General features: G+C 43.4%; 1 protein-coding gene across 2 annotated transcripts in view; it reads right to left on the bottom strand.

Moving 5' to 3' along the window:
• CTNND2 (catenin delta 2) overlaps positions 1 to 16,722 on the bottom strand; it is a 1,102,711-nt gene that overhangs the window by 459,998 nt on the left and 625,991 nt on the right. For both annotated transcript variants that reach the window (XM_027520452.1, XM_027520453.1), the window contains exon 7: positions 1,606 to 2,173. In XM_027520452.1, the coding sequence (XP_027376253.1) occupies positions 1,606 to 2,173 (568 nt within the window). The remainder of the gene's footprint in view (positions 1 to 1,605; positions 2,174 to 16,722) is intronic.

Below are 16,722 nucleotides of genomic sequence, written 5' to 3'. Positions count from 1 at the left end.
CTCTGGTGGCTTGGGAAGAGGGTCCAAGGGCCTGAGTCTCCCACAAGCTCCCCGGGTCCCACTCCTTGCCACGATCTAGAAGCTTATTTTGCAAACTTCTAAAACAAAGTTTCCAAACTTACCTAAACTACGTTTCCCTACAGGTCTCTCCTAGGCCCCTCTTCCAACCAGACTGCCACTCTTGAGTCCCTACCTACATAACAGGCATTTGAACACTGGCACTAGGTTGACATCATGAGTGCTACTTCCAAAATTCTATTAAAGTGAGAGAAGGAGTGAGTGAGAGAAGGAATGAGTGAGAGAAGGAGTGAGTGAGAGAAGGAATGAGTGAGAGAAGGAATGAGTGAGAGAAGAAGCGCGTGAGAGAAGAAGCGCGTGAGAGAAGAAGCATACCTAGCAGAATTTGGGGGCAGCAGAATTCCTGCCTGCGTCCTGTTATGCCAGACCAGTCCACACCGGGGATTACTGTGTGAATTTAAAAAGCCCTTGGACACCTGCCTCCTGTATGCAACAAGTTCCTTTTCTTTATCCTATTTATCTTCACAGGCATCCATTTATGTCAAGAAGGGGAACATATGAGAGCAGCATCTGTTACTAGAGTGACACAATTACCAAATACTTTCATATGAGGTTAAAAAAAATCAACAATAAATCTGGGGTTGTTGTCAGGTGTTTTAGGAGACAAAATATTAGTCTTTCAATCACAGTGTCTTGTTTAAGCTGAACATATGGTGTTAACCAGCAGCGAATCCCCAGTTCAGCCTGGTCTTTGATGGGCGTAAGGACCACAGAAATGTCACCTCCTCCAAACTGGCAAGGAAAAGCAGGTTTCATCCCCAAAACCCGTTGAGCCCAATCTCCCCACTCCATCCCTCCTAATAAACAGGCAACACACTCAAGAGACTTCCATCACTGGTTACTTTTTCCCCATTGTTGGGATCTACGCAATCTCAATGGCAGGTCTGGAAGTTCTTTCATTTTCTCAGTAACTACACTTAGACAAAACATAATCATTTCAAGCCACTACAAAGTAGTAAAAATTCCAGGGCAATTCATCACAGGTAACTTTTTCATGACTATTGAAATCTTTGGAAGTTGAATGTCTGCTCTCTAGGTAGGAAAACTCCTTACTTTTTTCCTGCAGCTCAATGCAGAGAACTACAGGTGATCATGGAAACACTGTCGTTTTTATTCTCTGTGCTCTTTTTTTCTGGATACATTCAACAGGTCTTTGTGACTGCTTATTAAATGTGACTTAAAGGATGGATATCTGCAGATTGGAGGCGGGGTGGAAGGGACAGAGAGAGCGAGAGAGGGGAGACGGAGAGACAGAAAGAAAACACTCGAGTTTGCGAGAATGCATGACTTCCAAACAGAAGCAACCGGTAGATTTGAGTTCAGATGCTAGTTAACAGCCTGTCTAGGGACGCCCTCCGCTTCCCTTGCTTTCAGAGGATGCTAAACACCTGCCCACCAACAAGCCCAGCCCGAGTCTGCTCCAGCCCCACGTCTGTCTGCCTGCCTCCCGCAGGGTCCCCCACCGCGCGCCCAGTTGGCCCCCCGCACCCCCCAGGGTGTGGGGGTGCCAAGCGGCGAGCCCTTTACCTGCCAGGCTGCCCGGCCTCTGGAGGGTGGCCGTGGCATACAGCTCCTGCGAGTGCTTGCCGTACGGCTCGGACGCGTGGACCAGGCGCTTGGTGGGCGACAGGGTGGCGTACGTGCCGATGGTGGAGCTCAGCTGGTGGATGGGCGAGGAGGAGATGGTGGACTGCACGGTGGGGGGCGAGGTCACGCGGATCGGGGACAGGCCGGCCGAGGACACGACGATGTTGATGGGCGAGCTGGTGCTGTAGGACTTGGCCAGGCGGCTGGGCGACTGCTTGGGCGAGGAGCCGCGCGGCGGCGCGGCGTAGGCGGCGCCCTCGGGGGCCGAGCCTCCGCGCTGCAGCTTGGTGGGCGAGCCGCCCTGGGGCGCGGCCAGCGGGGAGCCCCCGCGCGGGGGCGCGGGCAGCGTGGAGCTCGAGTAGTAGAGCGCGGCGGCGGCGGCGGGCTGCGCGTCGGGCAGGTGGAAGGCGCTGCCCAGGCTGGGTGCGAACGGCTCCCGCGGCGGCGGCGGCGGCGGCGGCGGCGCGGGCTCCGGCCCCGCCAGGTGCCCCGCGCGGCTGGTGGTGCCCTGTGCGCGGGAGAGCAGAGAACACGCGCTCTTAGCCAGCGAGAGGCGGAGGGAGCCTCCCTGCGCGCCCCGAACCGCCCGGCCCCGGCGACCCCCGGGGCGGCTCGGGGCGCGCGGGACCCTGGAAGTCGAGCCGCACGGCGTGGGGGGTGCGGGGGGCCGGGAGGAGACGCGGGCGCCCCTGCAGCCGCTCGGGAGGGGAGCTCATCTCCCCCCACCCACAAAAAAGAGGAAAAAACCGGGGAGCAAAGGGCGGCTGACCAGGGGATGGGATGGGGGACCCCCTCCGACAAGTGGGACAAGGATGCTGCTTATACATCTCAGAGGTTTCTGGAAGGGCAGAGGCATCGCATTTTAGTCCCCGGAAGCTTTGAAAAGGCCACTCAGCAGGTTACCTGAAGACAACCAGGGTCTGTTCCTTTGAGAAATTCAGGCGTTCAGCCTTCTCTCCACCCCTACCCAGCCAGCGCCCCCCGACCCGCACAGGGTATTTCACCGGGTACAGTCTCTACTGAGAATGACCTAGTCGCATACTTATCTGGAGAACCGTAAGAAATAAACATAACTTCGTGGAGTTTATTCTGTTGTCATTTTCCCGTTGACTCTTCTTTGTGGATAAGTTAAAAGGAGGGGGAGATAATGAAGTCGGAATAAATATGCTTGGGCTTTCAGGCTTTACAAAAAGCATGTCCAGAGGAAGCAGAACGATTGTAAATGGACAGACTTAAAAAAAAAAAAAAAAGCCTCCCTTTTCTAGATTTTAACGCCAGGCTCCAAATCTTTTAGCATCTCTCTCTCTCCAGCTCGCTTTTAAGAGCCCCCTGCAGCTGTGTCTTCACACTGAAAGCCAATCGCCTCTCATTTATTTACAAGAACACAAAAGACAACAAGGGTCGGGGTGGAGCTGGAGAGACAGTTGGAGGGGAAAGCACTTTCCTTGAATCCGGTCCAGAGACAAATTTGCATTCGAATGAAAACACTACATTGTCAACCACTTCTGGGCCGGACCTCTGGGATCTTCCAGGCTTTCCCGGAGGAGCAGAAAAGTTTTTGAGAGCAGGCCTGTGTGAAAAGGAGGTAGGACTGTCCACAGAAAGAGAGAAAGCGGGAACGCAGTATTTGAAATTAGGGGTGGGAAACAGGTGGGGAGGAGGACCCGCGTGAGATGGAGGGATGAGGGGGAGAGACACTGAACAGATGTTTTCCGTTATTAAAAGTTTCAGTTTTGCCTCTCCACTTAGCTTTGGAATGGCAACTGGCAAGTAGCAGACTGGGCACTTCCATCCTCACACAATGCCATGTTCCGAATTTTATCTAGAGTGTCAGTTTCAAGTGAAGCTCTTAATTGAGCAACATCAAAATCCTCTATTAAGAGTGTCCTAGAGGAGAAGGCAATGGCATCCCACTCCAGTACTCCTACCTGGAAAATCCCATGGACAGAGGAGCCTGGTAGGCTGCAGTCCATAGGGTTGCTGAGGGTCGGACACGACCGAGCAACTTCACTTTCACTTTTCACTTTCATGCATTGGAGAAGGAAATGGCAACCCACTCCAGTGTTCTTGCCTGGAGAATCCCAGGGACGGCAGAGCCTGGTGGGCTGCTGTCTATGGGGTCACACAGAGTCGGACATGACTGAAGTGACTTAGCAGCAGCAGCAGAGTCTGTTAAAAAACAGTCTGTGTGAGGGGTGTGTGTGTGTGGGGGGGGGGCACATTTATTTACACATGAATATATCACATATGTGGGTATGTGTGTGCATTTATAAATGATGTATATGTGTTATATATTTGTGTGTATGTGCATGTATCAATCCACTGACAAAGTTTCTCTTCTTGACCAAGTTGTGGTCAGGTACCTCTGAACTCTCTTCTCATCATGGCTCTGCATTGTCCAGTTCTAGCAAGAATCTTTCTAAGTCTAGCCAGAATACCCTTCCCCTGACATTTCCTCGTAGTAATTATCCATCTGCTGACCTGCAACCTGCCCCCTGACTGTGCTGTTGTTGTTTAGTCACTGCGTTGTGTCCGACTCTTTTGTGACCCCACGGACTGTAGCACACCAGGTTCCTCTGTCCATGGGATTTCCCAGGCAAGGATACTGGAGTGGGTTGCCATTCCCTCCTCCACGGAATCTTCCCAACCCAGAGGTCGAAATTCCTCCTTTTCCTTGTTTTCGACATTGAGCCCACTTCTAAAAATGAAGTCTCTTCCCCCTATTGCAATACTTAAAATTTTTTTTCCAAATAGAATGTATATTTATTGCTGTAACTACTTTCCAGTTCTGGTTTTTCTTCAGCATGACAACATAATTATTTTGACTTTCACTAAGAATGAACGGAGAAGGCAATGGCAACCCACTCCAGTACTCTTGCCTGGCAAATCCCATGGACAGAGGGGCCTGATGGGCTGCAGTCCATGGGGTCGCTAGGAGTTGGACACGACTGAGCAACTTCACTTTATTTTTTCACTTTCATGCATTGGAGAAGGAAATGGCAGCCCACTCCAGTGTTCTTGCCTGGAGAATCCCAGGGACGGGGGAGCCTGGCGGGCTGCCGTCTATGGGTCGCACAGAGTCGGACATGACTGAGGCAACTTAGCAGCAGCAGCAGCAAGAATGAAAGTAAAATGTAAGCTCCATGATTTTTTCAGTGATGAACAAAGAAGTAACTAGAACAAGAAAGATTCATAGCAGGGATACCATAAATGTTTGTGGGATAAATGAAGGAATGGTTAACAAAGCTGGTCCCGAGGCTTTGACCTGAGGGATTCCATGGTGGAGAAGCTCTGCACAGCTGGTGTGCTCACCTGGATCCCAGAGATACAGTCTAGAATCATCCAGAATCATTGGGTGGGGGTGGAGGGGATTGCTCACATCCAGTTGTGTTTCCCTCCCAGGAGAAGTTCTGAGCATGAAATACATAGCCTATGTTTCTCAGACCTAGCTGCATATTATAATTGTTGGGAAAGCTTTTGAAAACAAAAGCGAAATCAACTCAGTACTCAGGCTGTATCCACTAGCCATTTAATTCAGAGACTCTGGAGGTGGGACTCAAGCATCAGGCTTTGGGGAAGCTCACCAGGAGATTCCAGTGTAGAAACGAGTATGAGAACGAGCCAGCCCCAGAGCAGTGGTTTTCCAAGTGTGGTCCCCGATCCATCAACCGGATCAATCAGAAGCAGCACCTGCCTCACCCCATCTTTACGGAGTGGGAAACTCTGGGGGAGGGGCCCCGGGGTCTGCCTTTTATCACGTTCTCAGGGTGATCACAATGCTTGTTTAAAGTGTGCAAGCCTCTGATCTAGAACAGATTCTGATTCAGGGCTCTGAAGTGGGCCTCAGGGTCTGTGTTTCTAACAATCTCCTGGAAGATGCTGTCAGTCTGAGAATTACTGCTAAGCTGCGGAGAGTGACCATCTTCCTTTACTTTTCTTTGGAAGCTCTCCTGGGGCCCAAGCAACATTCTGCTGTGCAGAACCCAGCTGGCAAGGGACAGAAAAGCCTCTGAGGGGAATTTCTGGGAACTTTTCTCACAGGGGCATGAGGAGGAGAAAGAACCCCGAGGGTCCTTGCTCACAAGAAAGAGCCTCGAGGGTCCCAGAGAGTCCCCTGCTTACAAGAGAACAAATACTTTTTGTTATGTCTTGGATTTATAACATTAATAACCCTATGTGACAAAAAATACCTTCTCCCTCAGTAGCATCATTATGATTTAGTCGCTAAGTCGTGTCCGACTCATTGTGACCCCATGGACTGTAGCCTGCCAGGCTCCTCTGTCCATGGCATTCCCAGGCAAGAAAGCTTTAGTGGGTTGCCATTTCCTTCTCCAGGGGATGTTCCTGACCAAGGAATCCAACCTGCATCTCCTGCATTGAGAGGAGGATTCTTTATTGTTTGAGCTACCAGGGAAGCCTTCCACAGTAGCATAGCTTTCAATAAAATAAATACTAAAGTATACTAATATAAATTAAAACAACATCGTGTAACATTCTAGTATTTAAGCATTAGAATAACATGGATCCTAAGGAAACCTTGAATAAATTGTGAAAATACTTTATTTTTCCTTTTAATATGTTGGAACTTCCAGTTGGAAAAGTGCTAACTCTGCTGAATCTTATTCATAAGGTTTCTTAAATGGCTCTCAAATCTGTAAAAGTTTTGAGAACAGCCACACTATTTCCAGGTATGTTGACAAGCTACAGCAGCAATTCAAAAACCTTTTAAAATATTGTAGGATCTCTCTTGGTGAAATTTTGCCAGTAAGCTTTTTAATAAGCAAAACATCATAAACAATAAAATTGCATATGCATTTTAAGTTGGTTATTGTCTCTGCTGGAAATGTTCTATATCTGTACTGTCCAATATGGTAGCCAGTACACACCTGCGCCCTAGACACGCACTGGATTTTAACTTACATTTAATTTGAATTAATTTAAATTTGGGGCTTCCTTCATGTCTCAGATGGTAAAGAATCTGCCTGCAATGTAGGAAACCTGGATTCGATCCCTGGGTTGGGAAGGTCCCCTGGAGGAGGGCATGGCAACCCACTCCAATATTCCTGCCTGGAGAATCCCCATGGACAGAGGAGCCTGGCAGGCTATGGTTCATGGGGTCACAAAGAGTTAGACATGACTGAGCAACTAAGCACAATAAAACAATAAAATTGCATATACATTTTAAGATAGTTATCGTCTATGTTGAAAATGGTCTATATCTGTACTGTCCAATATGGTAGCCAATAGATGCATGGGCCCTAGACACATGCACTGGATTTTAACATATATTTACTTTGAATTAATTTAAATTTAAATAGTCAGATGTGTCTAGTGGCTACTTTCCTGGATTGCACAGTTATATAAGGCCCTCTGCAGTTTTTAATAAATAATCTGGGGGTATTATACTCCATTACATTAGCCTACACAAGAATAAGTGCCTAAGAATGGTTCTTTGGTTAAAGAGAAAAATCTGTTTTTTAGCATCGGTTGGACAGAACAGTAATCTTTTAGGAGTTTGTCTCCACTCTTGTGTTTATGTTTTGTTCCATTATGTAATTTCTTTTTAGCAACTCTTAGGGATACATTTTAAGACAGCTATACAATTCATAGGATGGTTTATTATGGGCTAGGTCACTGGATTAAAAATAAGCACATTTCAACACACAGAGAATTTCATCTACTTTGCTGTCATGGAAGCTCAATTCCCCATGAAACATGTGTTAGCACTATAAATAAAACTGTAAATCAAAAATAAATAAACAAAACACTAATGACCACTACATCCTACTATAATATTTGGAAATGTGTGTGTACAAAACTTTTTATATTGATGATGTGCACTGAAAACTTTTTATATTGATGATGAGATCCTTAATAAATGATGACATAAGAATTTTTGGAAATATTTTAAGAAGATGGAGCCCAAATATTGTCCTGGATCACACAGTATGTATAACTGACCAGGGCAGTTCCAATTGGGATTGTCCACTCCCATCAGTCTGAATTAATCTCAAACCAAAGGGCTATTTTAATTGCCTTTTCCATCCCTCCAAAGTGGGGAACCCATCTATGTGAAATTGACAAGGAAGCGGAACATTTTTAAGTAGATGCTCCGATTAAATATTTCCCATAGGCAGAGTCCTGTGTACGTTAAATTGCTTGTTGCTCCTTTCTTGCTTCCCATTATGGAAAAATGATCAAGAGAAAAATAAGACGTTACTTCTAATTTCTATGGACATTTTATGTAGATTGTACTGCAAGGGAAAAAAAAAGATTGTGTCTTATTTCTTTTTTAATGAGACATGAATGATACATGTATCTCATCAAAGTTCTTTTATAAGATGAAGTATTTCATCTACTTTATAGTTTACATATGAGTGTCAGGTGGGTCAGATTTAGGATATACTACAGTTGTGATTTTTACATAATGTGTATGTCTACATGTGGTATGCTGGATCCTACTGTGTAATTATGTAGTGGATTTATGCCTATTTTACAAAAGTGTTTAAGGAGAGAATGTATTTTCAAAGTGTAGTAGGAAGAATATTGAAGTAGGAATTTAGGCAATATATACTTTATTCCCATTAACTAAAAGTAGTCAAGTTCCATGCAGTAATTTACTCATTAATTCAATAATCCATTAACAAAAGCCTATTATATTCCATGTAAAAATATGAAGTTTTCTCTTGAAATTCTCTCTGCAGTCCTCCTACATGGAATAATTTTATCTTGACGTTCTTTTGGAGATTAAAAAAAAAAAAAAAAAAACTAAAATTTTTGTTTCAGAATACTATCTGGCTCACAATTACACTATTTTTTATTGGGAAGTTCCAATCCCCTAAACATGGTGTTCTTGGGCCAGAATATGGCATAGACCTTAACACCCACATAGATGTCTATTGACCTTTCCAGGTTGTATTTTCTATAAAAGGAGCAGAGATCATGTAAGGGCGATGAGGGGGAAAAGTTCTCCAAACTTGGAAACTTATTTAAGCCCCATTCTCTGGGGATTTGGCCATGTGCAAAAAAACAAAACAAAGACCCAGTGCTTACAGCCAGTTCATGAGGGACTTGACAGCCTGAACTCTGCAAGGAATCTTGACTTCAGATCATGAGTAAGCAGTGTCACCAAGCAAAACCACATTTTATAAAGCAGACCCGTGATTTACAAGCAGTCCTTGTGAAGATGCATTTAGACCTGCCAAGTTTCCTGGAAACGTCAGCGAGGCCCCTAACTCTGGGTCAAGAGGAATGTCTGCCCAGAATGCTAGGCAGCAGGGTCAGAGATGTCAGCAATGGGAAGCTGGAACCTGTGTTCTGTGGCTTCACAGACGGGAGCCTAATGACTAGCGATCAGCACTCTGTATTCATCACTGTTCATCTTCCTGGCATCCCCCTCACACTCGTGAACCTAATAAGTCATCTCAGGGTTTCTCTCCTCTGGAGGTGACCCCGGTTGTGGGGATGGAGGTCATTGCCCAGAGTGGTGCTCTAGGACAAAATCAGTGTCACAAGAGGCAGAGAGGGAGAGGGAAATAAGGATGAGGCATCAGGCCAGAGTCACAGAAGAGCCCAAATGTGGGAATGTAGCAGTGAGTTTGGTGGGAAGAGGTCTGGCTAGTGTTTGAAGGAGTGCAATGCAGAGAGGAATAAATGATGAGAAAAATAACATCAATGACAGGGGAACATTCTTTCGATGAGCAAAGAAGCCTGAATAACTTGTGAAAGTAAAAAACAGCATACGTGACTTTATGGTGTACATCTTTATGTACATCTTTGAAGAAATCCATTGCCAAACCAGAGGATCTGGTAACATGATTTTGTAATATCAGCTACATGCTCCTGATTAACATGTCTGAGAAGGTACTGAACTCATTAGGGTAAGTTGGTGCAGAGCTCCAGGCTTACATAGGACTATGGACAAAGTCACTTACTCTCACAACTTGGAAACAAGAAGAAAGCACCAACTCCAAAATGCCAATGTCTTAGATGAAATATGCCTGTAATATGCCACTAAAAGGAATCTACACCCACAAAGTAAGTTTTGTGCCTTTGAGTCTCTGGGAGAAAATCAATTTGCTTGAACACTACCATCACGGCTCCCCAAATCTCAATAACTTCTCTTTTGAAACTGTCTTCAGAAGAAAGCCCTCTCTTTAAATAATTCCCGAGATAGAAAATCCTGGTTCTGTGAAAAAGATCTGATTTCAGAAATGGCCAAATAAAATCATCAAGTGCCTTGTCTAGCAATTCCTTTGAGGAGCACTGCTTTAGGTGAAAACTCATATGAAACATAAAATGAAGAGACAGCTTCTGTGGGGAGTCCACACACCATCCCTGAAGTCATTACCACTGGGATGAAGTGAGGAAAAGCTGGCTTAAAACTCAACATTAAAAAAACAAATATCACGGCATCCAGTCCCATCACCTCATGGCAAACAGAAGGGGAAAAAGTGGAAACAGTGACAGATTTTACTTTCCTGGGCTCCAAAATCACTGCTGACAGTAATTGCAGCCATGAAATTAAGACAATTGCTCCTTGGAAGGAAAGCTAGGACAGACCTAGACAGCATATTAAAAAGCAGAGACATTACTTTGCCAACAAAGATCCATCTAGTCAAATCTATGGTTTTTTCCAGTAGTCATGTACAGATGTGAGAGTTGGACCATGAAAAAGGCTGAGTGTCGAAGAACTGATGCTTTCAAACTCTGGTGTTGGAGAAGACTCTTGAGAATCCCTTGGACTGCAAGGAGATCAAACCAGTCAATGCTAAAGGAAATCAACCCTGAATATTCATTGCTAGGACTGATGCCGAAGCTGAAACTCCACTACTTTGGCCACCTGATGCGAAGAGCTGACTCACTGGAAAAGACAGGATGCTGGCAAAGATCGACGGCAAAAGGAGAAGGGGGCAGCAGAGGATGAGATGGTTAGACAACATCACCAGCTCAATGGACATGAGTCTACACCAACTCCAGGAAATAGTGAAGGACAGGGAAGCCCGGCATGCTGCAGTCCCAGGAGTCACAGAGAGTTGGACACGATTTAGTGACTGAATAACAGCAGCAAAGTGGACCCACTGCCCCAGGGCCCCTAAGCCACTCGTACAAACAGCGAAGTACAGACTTTTGTACCCTAGGTACTGGTTTTTCCTTCTCTCCAACCTCACTTTAATAAAAGTATGATTAGGGTCACTAGCAATAAATATTCTCAAAAGTATTTCATGTGGCCAGTACCATGGCCTACTAAGTAGAATGGGGTGACAAAGGATGATATAGTTGGATGGCATCACCAACTCAATGGACATGAGTTTGAGCAAGCTCCGGGAGACAGTGAAGGACAGGGAAGCCTGGTGTGCTGCAGTCCATGGGGCCGCAAAGAGTCAGACACAATTTAGTGAATGAACAACAACAACCAAGAAGAAAGAAAATAGAGAAGAAAAAATTAAAGCAATGACATGAGTCTCATACAAATTTATCTTTAAGAGGGACTCTTTGATGGCAACTCTTTCTATGAAACATGATCCTTGGCAAAAATACATACGTAAAACTTTTATTTCAGCAAGAGGCTCATTTAGTATAACTTTAATAACACAAACATTTGCACAGAAGAAGAAATGTTATAGTAAATCACATACACACACTGCCCACAATGAGAAATGCCTCAGCTATTGAAACCAGATTAAATATATTTCTACTAGAAAAAGAAAATGGGTAAAAATTTAATTTAAAGCAGAGCACTAAGAAAGGATTTCCAATACCTAATTATCTGAAAATGCTTTTACAAACAAAGTGTGAGTTTCCCACAGATACGCCAGACAAAGCGTACAAAATGACATGATTTCTCCCGTAAATGCAGTATAAATATATACATTCTACACTAAAGACATCTCAGCAATTTTGCGTTTTCCAAGTTTTTTAGTGACTTTTCTCTTTACAGGTGCCACCCAGCAACAACTTCTTTCCTATTTCAGCAAACTGGAATGATGTCAAACTAGGCATCTGTGTGACTTTTTGCATTCAGCAATCAAGATGCAAGTGTTCATTGGAGGGTTGGGTCCTCCTTGGGACCACACATGTCCCTGTGTCCATCCCACCGCCATCCAGAGTTCTCCATCCCCTTGACCTTCACATCCACCTAGCATGAAGGTGCACCAATAAGCAATGTTCAAAACTCATTGACTTCTGGCAGAAGTGAGCAGATAGTGTATTTATTATTATGATATAGTGCACATGAGAACTTTTAAGACTTAAAAGTCAGTGCCACATTAAATAGACAGGCCAGATCAAAAAGAAATGGTCATTTGCTTCTCAAAAAGCTTACTTCTTTTTCTAGTGTATCTACCATTGTTCGAGTATGATTTTTACATAACAATCATGCAGTTCTTAATCTCCTGCAGGAAGCAGGCATTTTCTACGATTATAAGATGCACAGGCTCACTTCAGTTCTGCTGGACAAGATGAAAGTAGTTTTAAAATCTTCCGGTTCCTGTACTTCTTTACCAGTGTTCTGTGTACAGGTGTATACGCTCTGTTTCTTGCTTCTTTTGTCACTCTGAGGAATGAAATACTTGATGAGACTACTGTAAGAAATAGAAAACTTGAAGTGGCCCATTTTCGAGACACAGTAGCTAAGGCCGAGTGGAAAAGTACTAACAGCTAAACTTGCGGACGTGACAAAGTTGAGGCCTGGACTCTTTAGATAAAGTTAGGGTTGAGAGGGGAGACCACACTGTGTCCTAAAGAGACAGGACTCCTCCCAGTGCCTGTGCCCTGGCTCTAAACTTGCCTAACGACTTGCAGGAGAGACACAGTTCATGCACAGGGAGTGTCCCTAGGCAAACAGGATGTTGGAGGAAGTGATAAACCAGCAAGAAAGTCTCTGTTGAAAAATGCGGATGTAGGTTGGAAAGGGAGAAAGAAGGATACCCTATGAGGAAATAATGAAACTTAGGTGACCTTGGGGAAGACTGTACATCCCATAGTACTCAGCCAGTGAGGAACTTGGGGGAGGGAGGGACCTGTGTGTTAGGGAATAAATTGTATATATATAAATGCAACTGAAAAAACAGCTCTATTTTGACTGGGGGCACCTACCAGAAGCTGGAGAAGGCAATGGCACCCCACTCCAGTACTCTTGCCTGGAAAATCCCATGGATGGAGGAGCCTGGTAGGCTGCAGTCCATGGGGTCGTGAAGAGTCGGACACAGCTGAAGCAACTTAGCAGCAACCAGGAGCTACGAAGGCTAAGGTTGACTTGGAGGAAGAAGGGAGTGATGGAGGGAAAGTCTACACACCTGGATGGGGAGGGGAGCTGGCAGGATAGCTAAGCAGAATGTAGCAGTGGGCAAAGCATAACTGAATCATCTCAAGTGACTTTCCAGAAAGGCCTTGGGATCTGATGGGAAGGGTCTTATACTCTCTCCTCCAGCTGAGTCCTATGAATTCATCTCAGAGTTTGAGGAGAATGACCTTCAAAGACTTCAGTTAGGGTCACGCCAGAGAACTAGAATTCTATGGTAATTTTGTGACTCAGCTTGACACCGTAGGGCAAGGCAGACCATGCACCAGGGCCTGATGTGAAGCCTGGTGATGATAACCCTACAACCATCTATCATGCTGAATAAATTAGTATTGGTTAAAAGTTGACAGCAGAATTTTTGAATATTTGTGATACTTTTTGAAATTATAGTCTGACATGATTTATGAGCCAGATAGAAAACCATTTGCTTTACTTTAGAATTACACTTTTTTTTTTTTTTTAGGTTCCCTAAAATGAAATGTTTTTGTGTTACTTGGTTATTGACCTTATTAACCTGGTCTGGCATCTGTGAGCCATTATTTGAACTTTTGTAGCCCTTTTGGCACTTGATGATGACAGGATATTCTAAAACTCAATATAGCTTGGCAGAAGTGAGCTTGAACACTATTTAGAATATTGAAAAGAATGTGTCACAGGGCTCTGGGAAACCACTGGAAGACAGGGATTCTCAGGACAAGCTGAGCAAAGGAGATGTTACGGGGATGACACATGACCTCCTTATTTCAAGGGTAGCACACTAAATGCTGGGTAAAAGTGCTGGTGTACTTGTTCAGCATTTCTCTGACGTGATTTTGAAATCACGCTAAAACATGCCTTTCATACCGCAGCATGCTGAAGCTGAGAGTGAATCATGGTACCCAGATCTGATGCTCTGCTAAAATAAATAGGATTCAGCAATCCACCAGTAGCCTCCATCCTGTTAACCAAGTGGATTAGCACAATCCCCTTGTTTGAATATTCAGACTGCAACCACCCACCTGTCAGATAAATGAGTGCAAACCAGTAACCTATGACTCTAACTGAAGTTATCACCTTGAATACGCACATTGATAGATGCCTTCAAATGCACAGCTTTGATATCTTCACAACCAAGTTACAGTTTCTGATTAAACTTTAAAGCAGACTTTTAATGTGAGGCCCAATCTGTCCTTTGAGCTGCTACTGTTTTACTCCCATGTATTGAACTCCAACAAGTAGAACTCCAACGTGGAAGAAGATAAATCAGCATATTGCTGGTCTACATGTGTAGAGCTCTTACTAGGATCAAGCTGTAGATACATTTAATTGAAACAGTCAATATATAAAAGGAAACCTATGAAACACTCCCTCAAAATGATTAGGCTTCAATTTAGTCAAGATTCTGTTCCCATTCTTACTGCTGCTACCTTAAAATGGTGCCTGACAACTCCTCTAAATGCATTGAGTTTGAGTTTCTGCATATTTAAGATGTAAATGATAATTTAAATTTAAAATGTAAATGTGGTGGGGATTAAATAAGAGGATGTATGTAAAACAGATTACTTCCGGGTCTCAGTAAATGGTAACTATTGATTTTATAAGTAAGAAAGCTTTGATTTAACAGTCCTCACAGAGCTATATATGAACTGAGTGCATAAGATGCTCACAAGTTAAGCTGATAATGAACTGATTTTTCTCTTGATACTGATTGTTCCATTTTCCATGATGCTCAGCTATGGGAAATGTGATCTTTTTTCATTTGACTTAATGTTTTTAACTCAAATTACAGGGGTCTTAAATATTTATGAGAGGAAGCCAAGCATGAGTATTAAATGAGTTTAAGATAAAAATAAAAGAAGGGTAGAACTTTATTGCTGTACTAGCTACATGTCTTATAAGTTATAGGAAACTGGCAAAAGCTAAATTCAGAACTTTCTTAAGTTAATCTGAATATAAATTATCCCTTATTTATGAATATTTCTGGCCCATTAGACCTAGAAGTGTGGATAGACAGAAGGGTTAAAAAAGGTCTGTAATCATTTATCTACTCCCAAAGAATTCAAAATTACATATATCCCACCACTATCAGTGTATCATGGTCAGAGAGAGTTCAGTATAGACGGGAAGATTAAAAGAGAGTTCCTTTCAAGAATGGGATGCTTTCTAGAAAAAAAAAAATCTGTACCTAGAGAAAAAAATCCTATAGCTTCCAATTCTTATTTTAATAAAATAAAATGGGACTAAAAAGATCTAATAACATTTTCTATGCTAATAACATCACTCAATACTTCAAACATTATATAATGTTTTTACATACGCAAATAAGAACTATTTTGCATATATGATAAATGAAAGTATATAAAATACTTTTTTCTAATTAATTAAAAAATATTTTTTAGACATTCCCTCTTGTGTCTTATCAGATTTCTGTAAGGGAAATAGAAGAGACCAGTGTTTTCAAGAGCAGTGATCCAGGAGCTGGGAAGTAGCACAGGTCCAGGGTTAGTCTGTGTGTGTGGACCTGGATGCAATGAATTCAAGGCCGTTTCCTTCTTGAGCATCACACACCACCAGATCTCCATCCAAAGGGGGCACCCTTTGAACTGGGGTCACACCCTGGACCCCCATGGGGCAACGGGCCCCCCTCAGTGGAATGCTTTATTTACCATTCCACTTGATCCGCATAACCTTGACATCACAAGAAGGTAAAAGTTACACTGCCACTGATGGGCGAAGGTTTCGCCTGAAAAAGACAATCATGGATAATAGATAGCTGGGATAATCATTCAACTTTAATAACTGAAATGCACTGGGACTTTTCAGCTTATGCTTCATTTATGTTCATATCACCTCAAAAAAGCATCTCAGGATGACTGCACGATGCCATTCTAACTCGCCTTGCCTCCTCTCTTCCAGCAGACATTTCCTGGGGGCCATGTGGATGGTGTTAAAAAAGGAAAATAGCCCTGCCCTCAAGTGGTTTTCAGTGTTTTTGGGAAAACACACGGATGCATAATAACAATGAATTGGTGACAGAGATGGGTTGGTTGTTGCAGGAGCTTGGGGTAGGTAGTGTACCTGGGCTAGGGTTTCTGGAAGAGGAACTGCCCAATAAATGCAGAAAGGATGAAATTAAACTTGTCAGTTTAAGGGGTGCTTTTGGAGTTGTGGTTTCTTCATTCCAGGAATGATGCAAAGAGATTAAGAGGGTCTCATATCCCTTTATACTAAAAAATAAGTATAAAGTAGCTTATAACAAGATAGCTCTCCAGTATATTAATTCTGGTGGGTTGACTGAATATAGCCTGCACCCCCCAAATTATCAAAACTAAAGTATTAGGTAGCACACACACATACATAAATACACACACATGTATATATCACAACATTTACAACAATATTTTTTAATTGGGGTTGGTAGCCACTTCTTTTTACCAAGAGTTGATTTTAACTGCAGCTAAGTGTGTGCATTAAAACCACAAGAGCAAGTACACATCTTAAGGAAACAACTGAGGGCACATTTCAAAATCAAACTTGACAAAGTGTAACTATTCCAACTCAACCACAATTATTTTCAGAACAGTTCTGTATATGCATATGAGATGATGCATTTATACTATGTTCCTTTATATGATTAACCCCAAAGAATAATTTCACGCTTTTTTTTTTTTAAGGAAAGAGAATGTGTTTCAGGTATCCTCACAAACTCATCACGCATGTCATATTTATAATCAACACAGAAATAGAACTAGACACACATTTGCATATTCACCTAG

This window comes from Bos indicus x Bos taurus, chromosome 20 (assembly GCF_003369695.1).
Source record: "Bos indicus x Bos taurus breed Angus x Brahman F1 hybrid chromosome 20, Bos_hybrid_MaternalHap_v2.0, whole genome shotgun sequence".
Classification (NCBI taxonomy): domain Eukaryota; kingdom Metazoa; phylum Chordata; class Mammalia; order Artiodactyla; family Bovidae; genus Bos; species Bos indicus x Bos taurus.
This window is presented reverse-complemented; position numbering and strand designations above follow the sequence as displayed.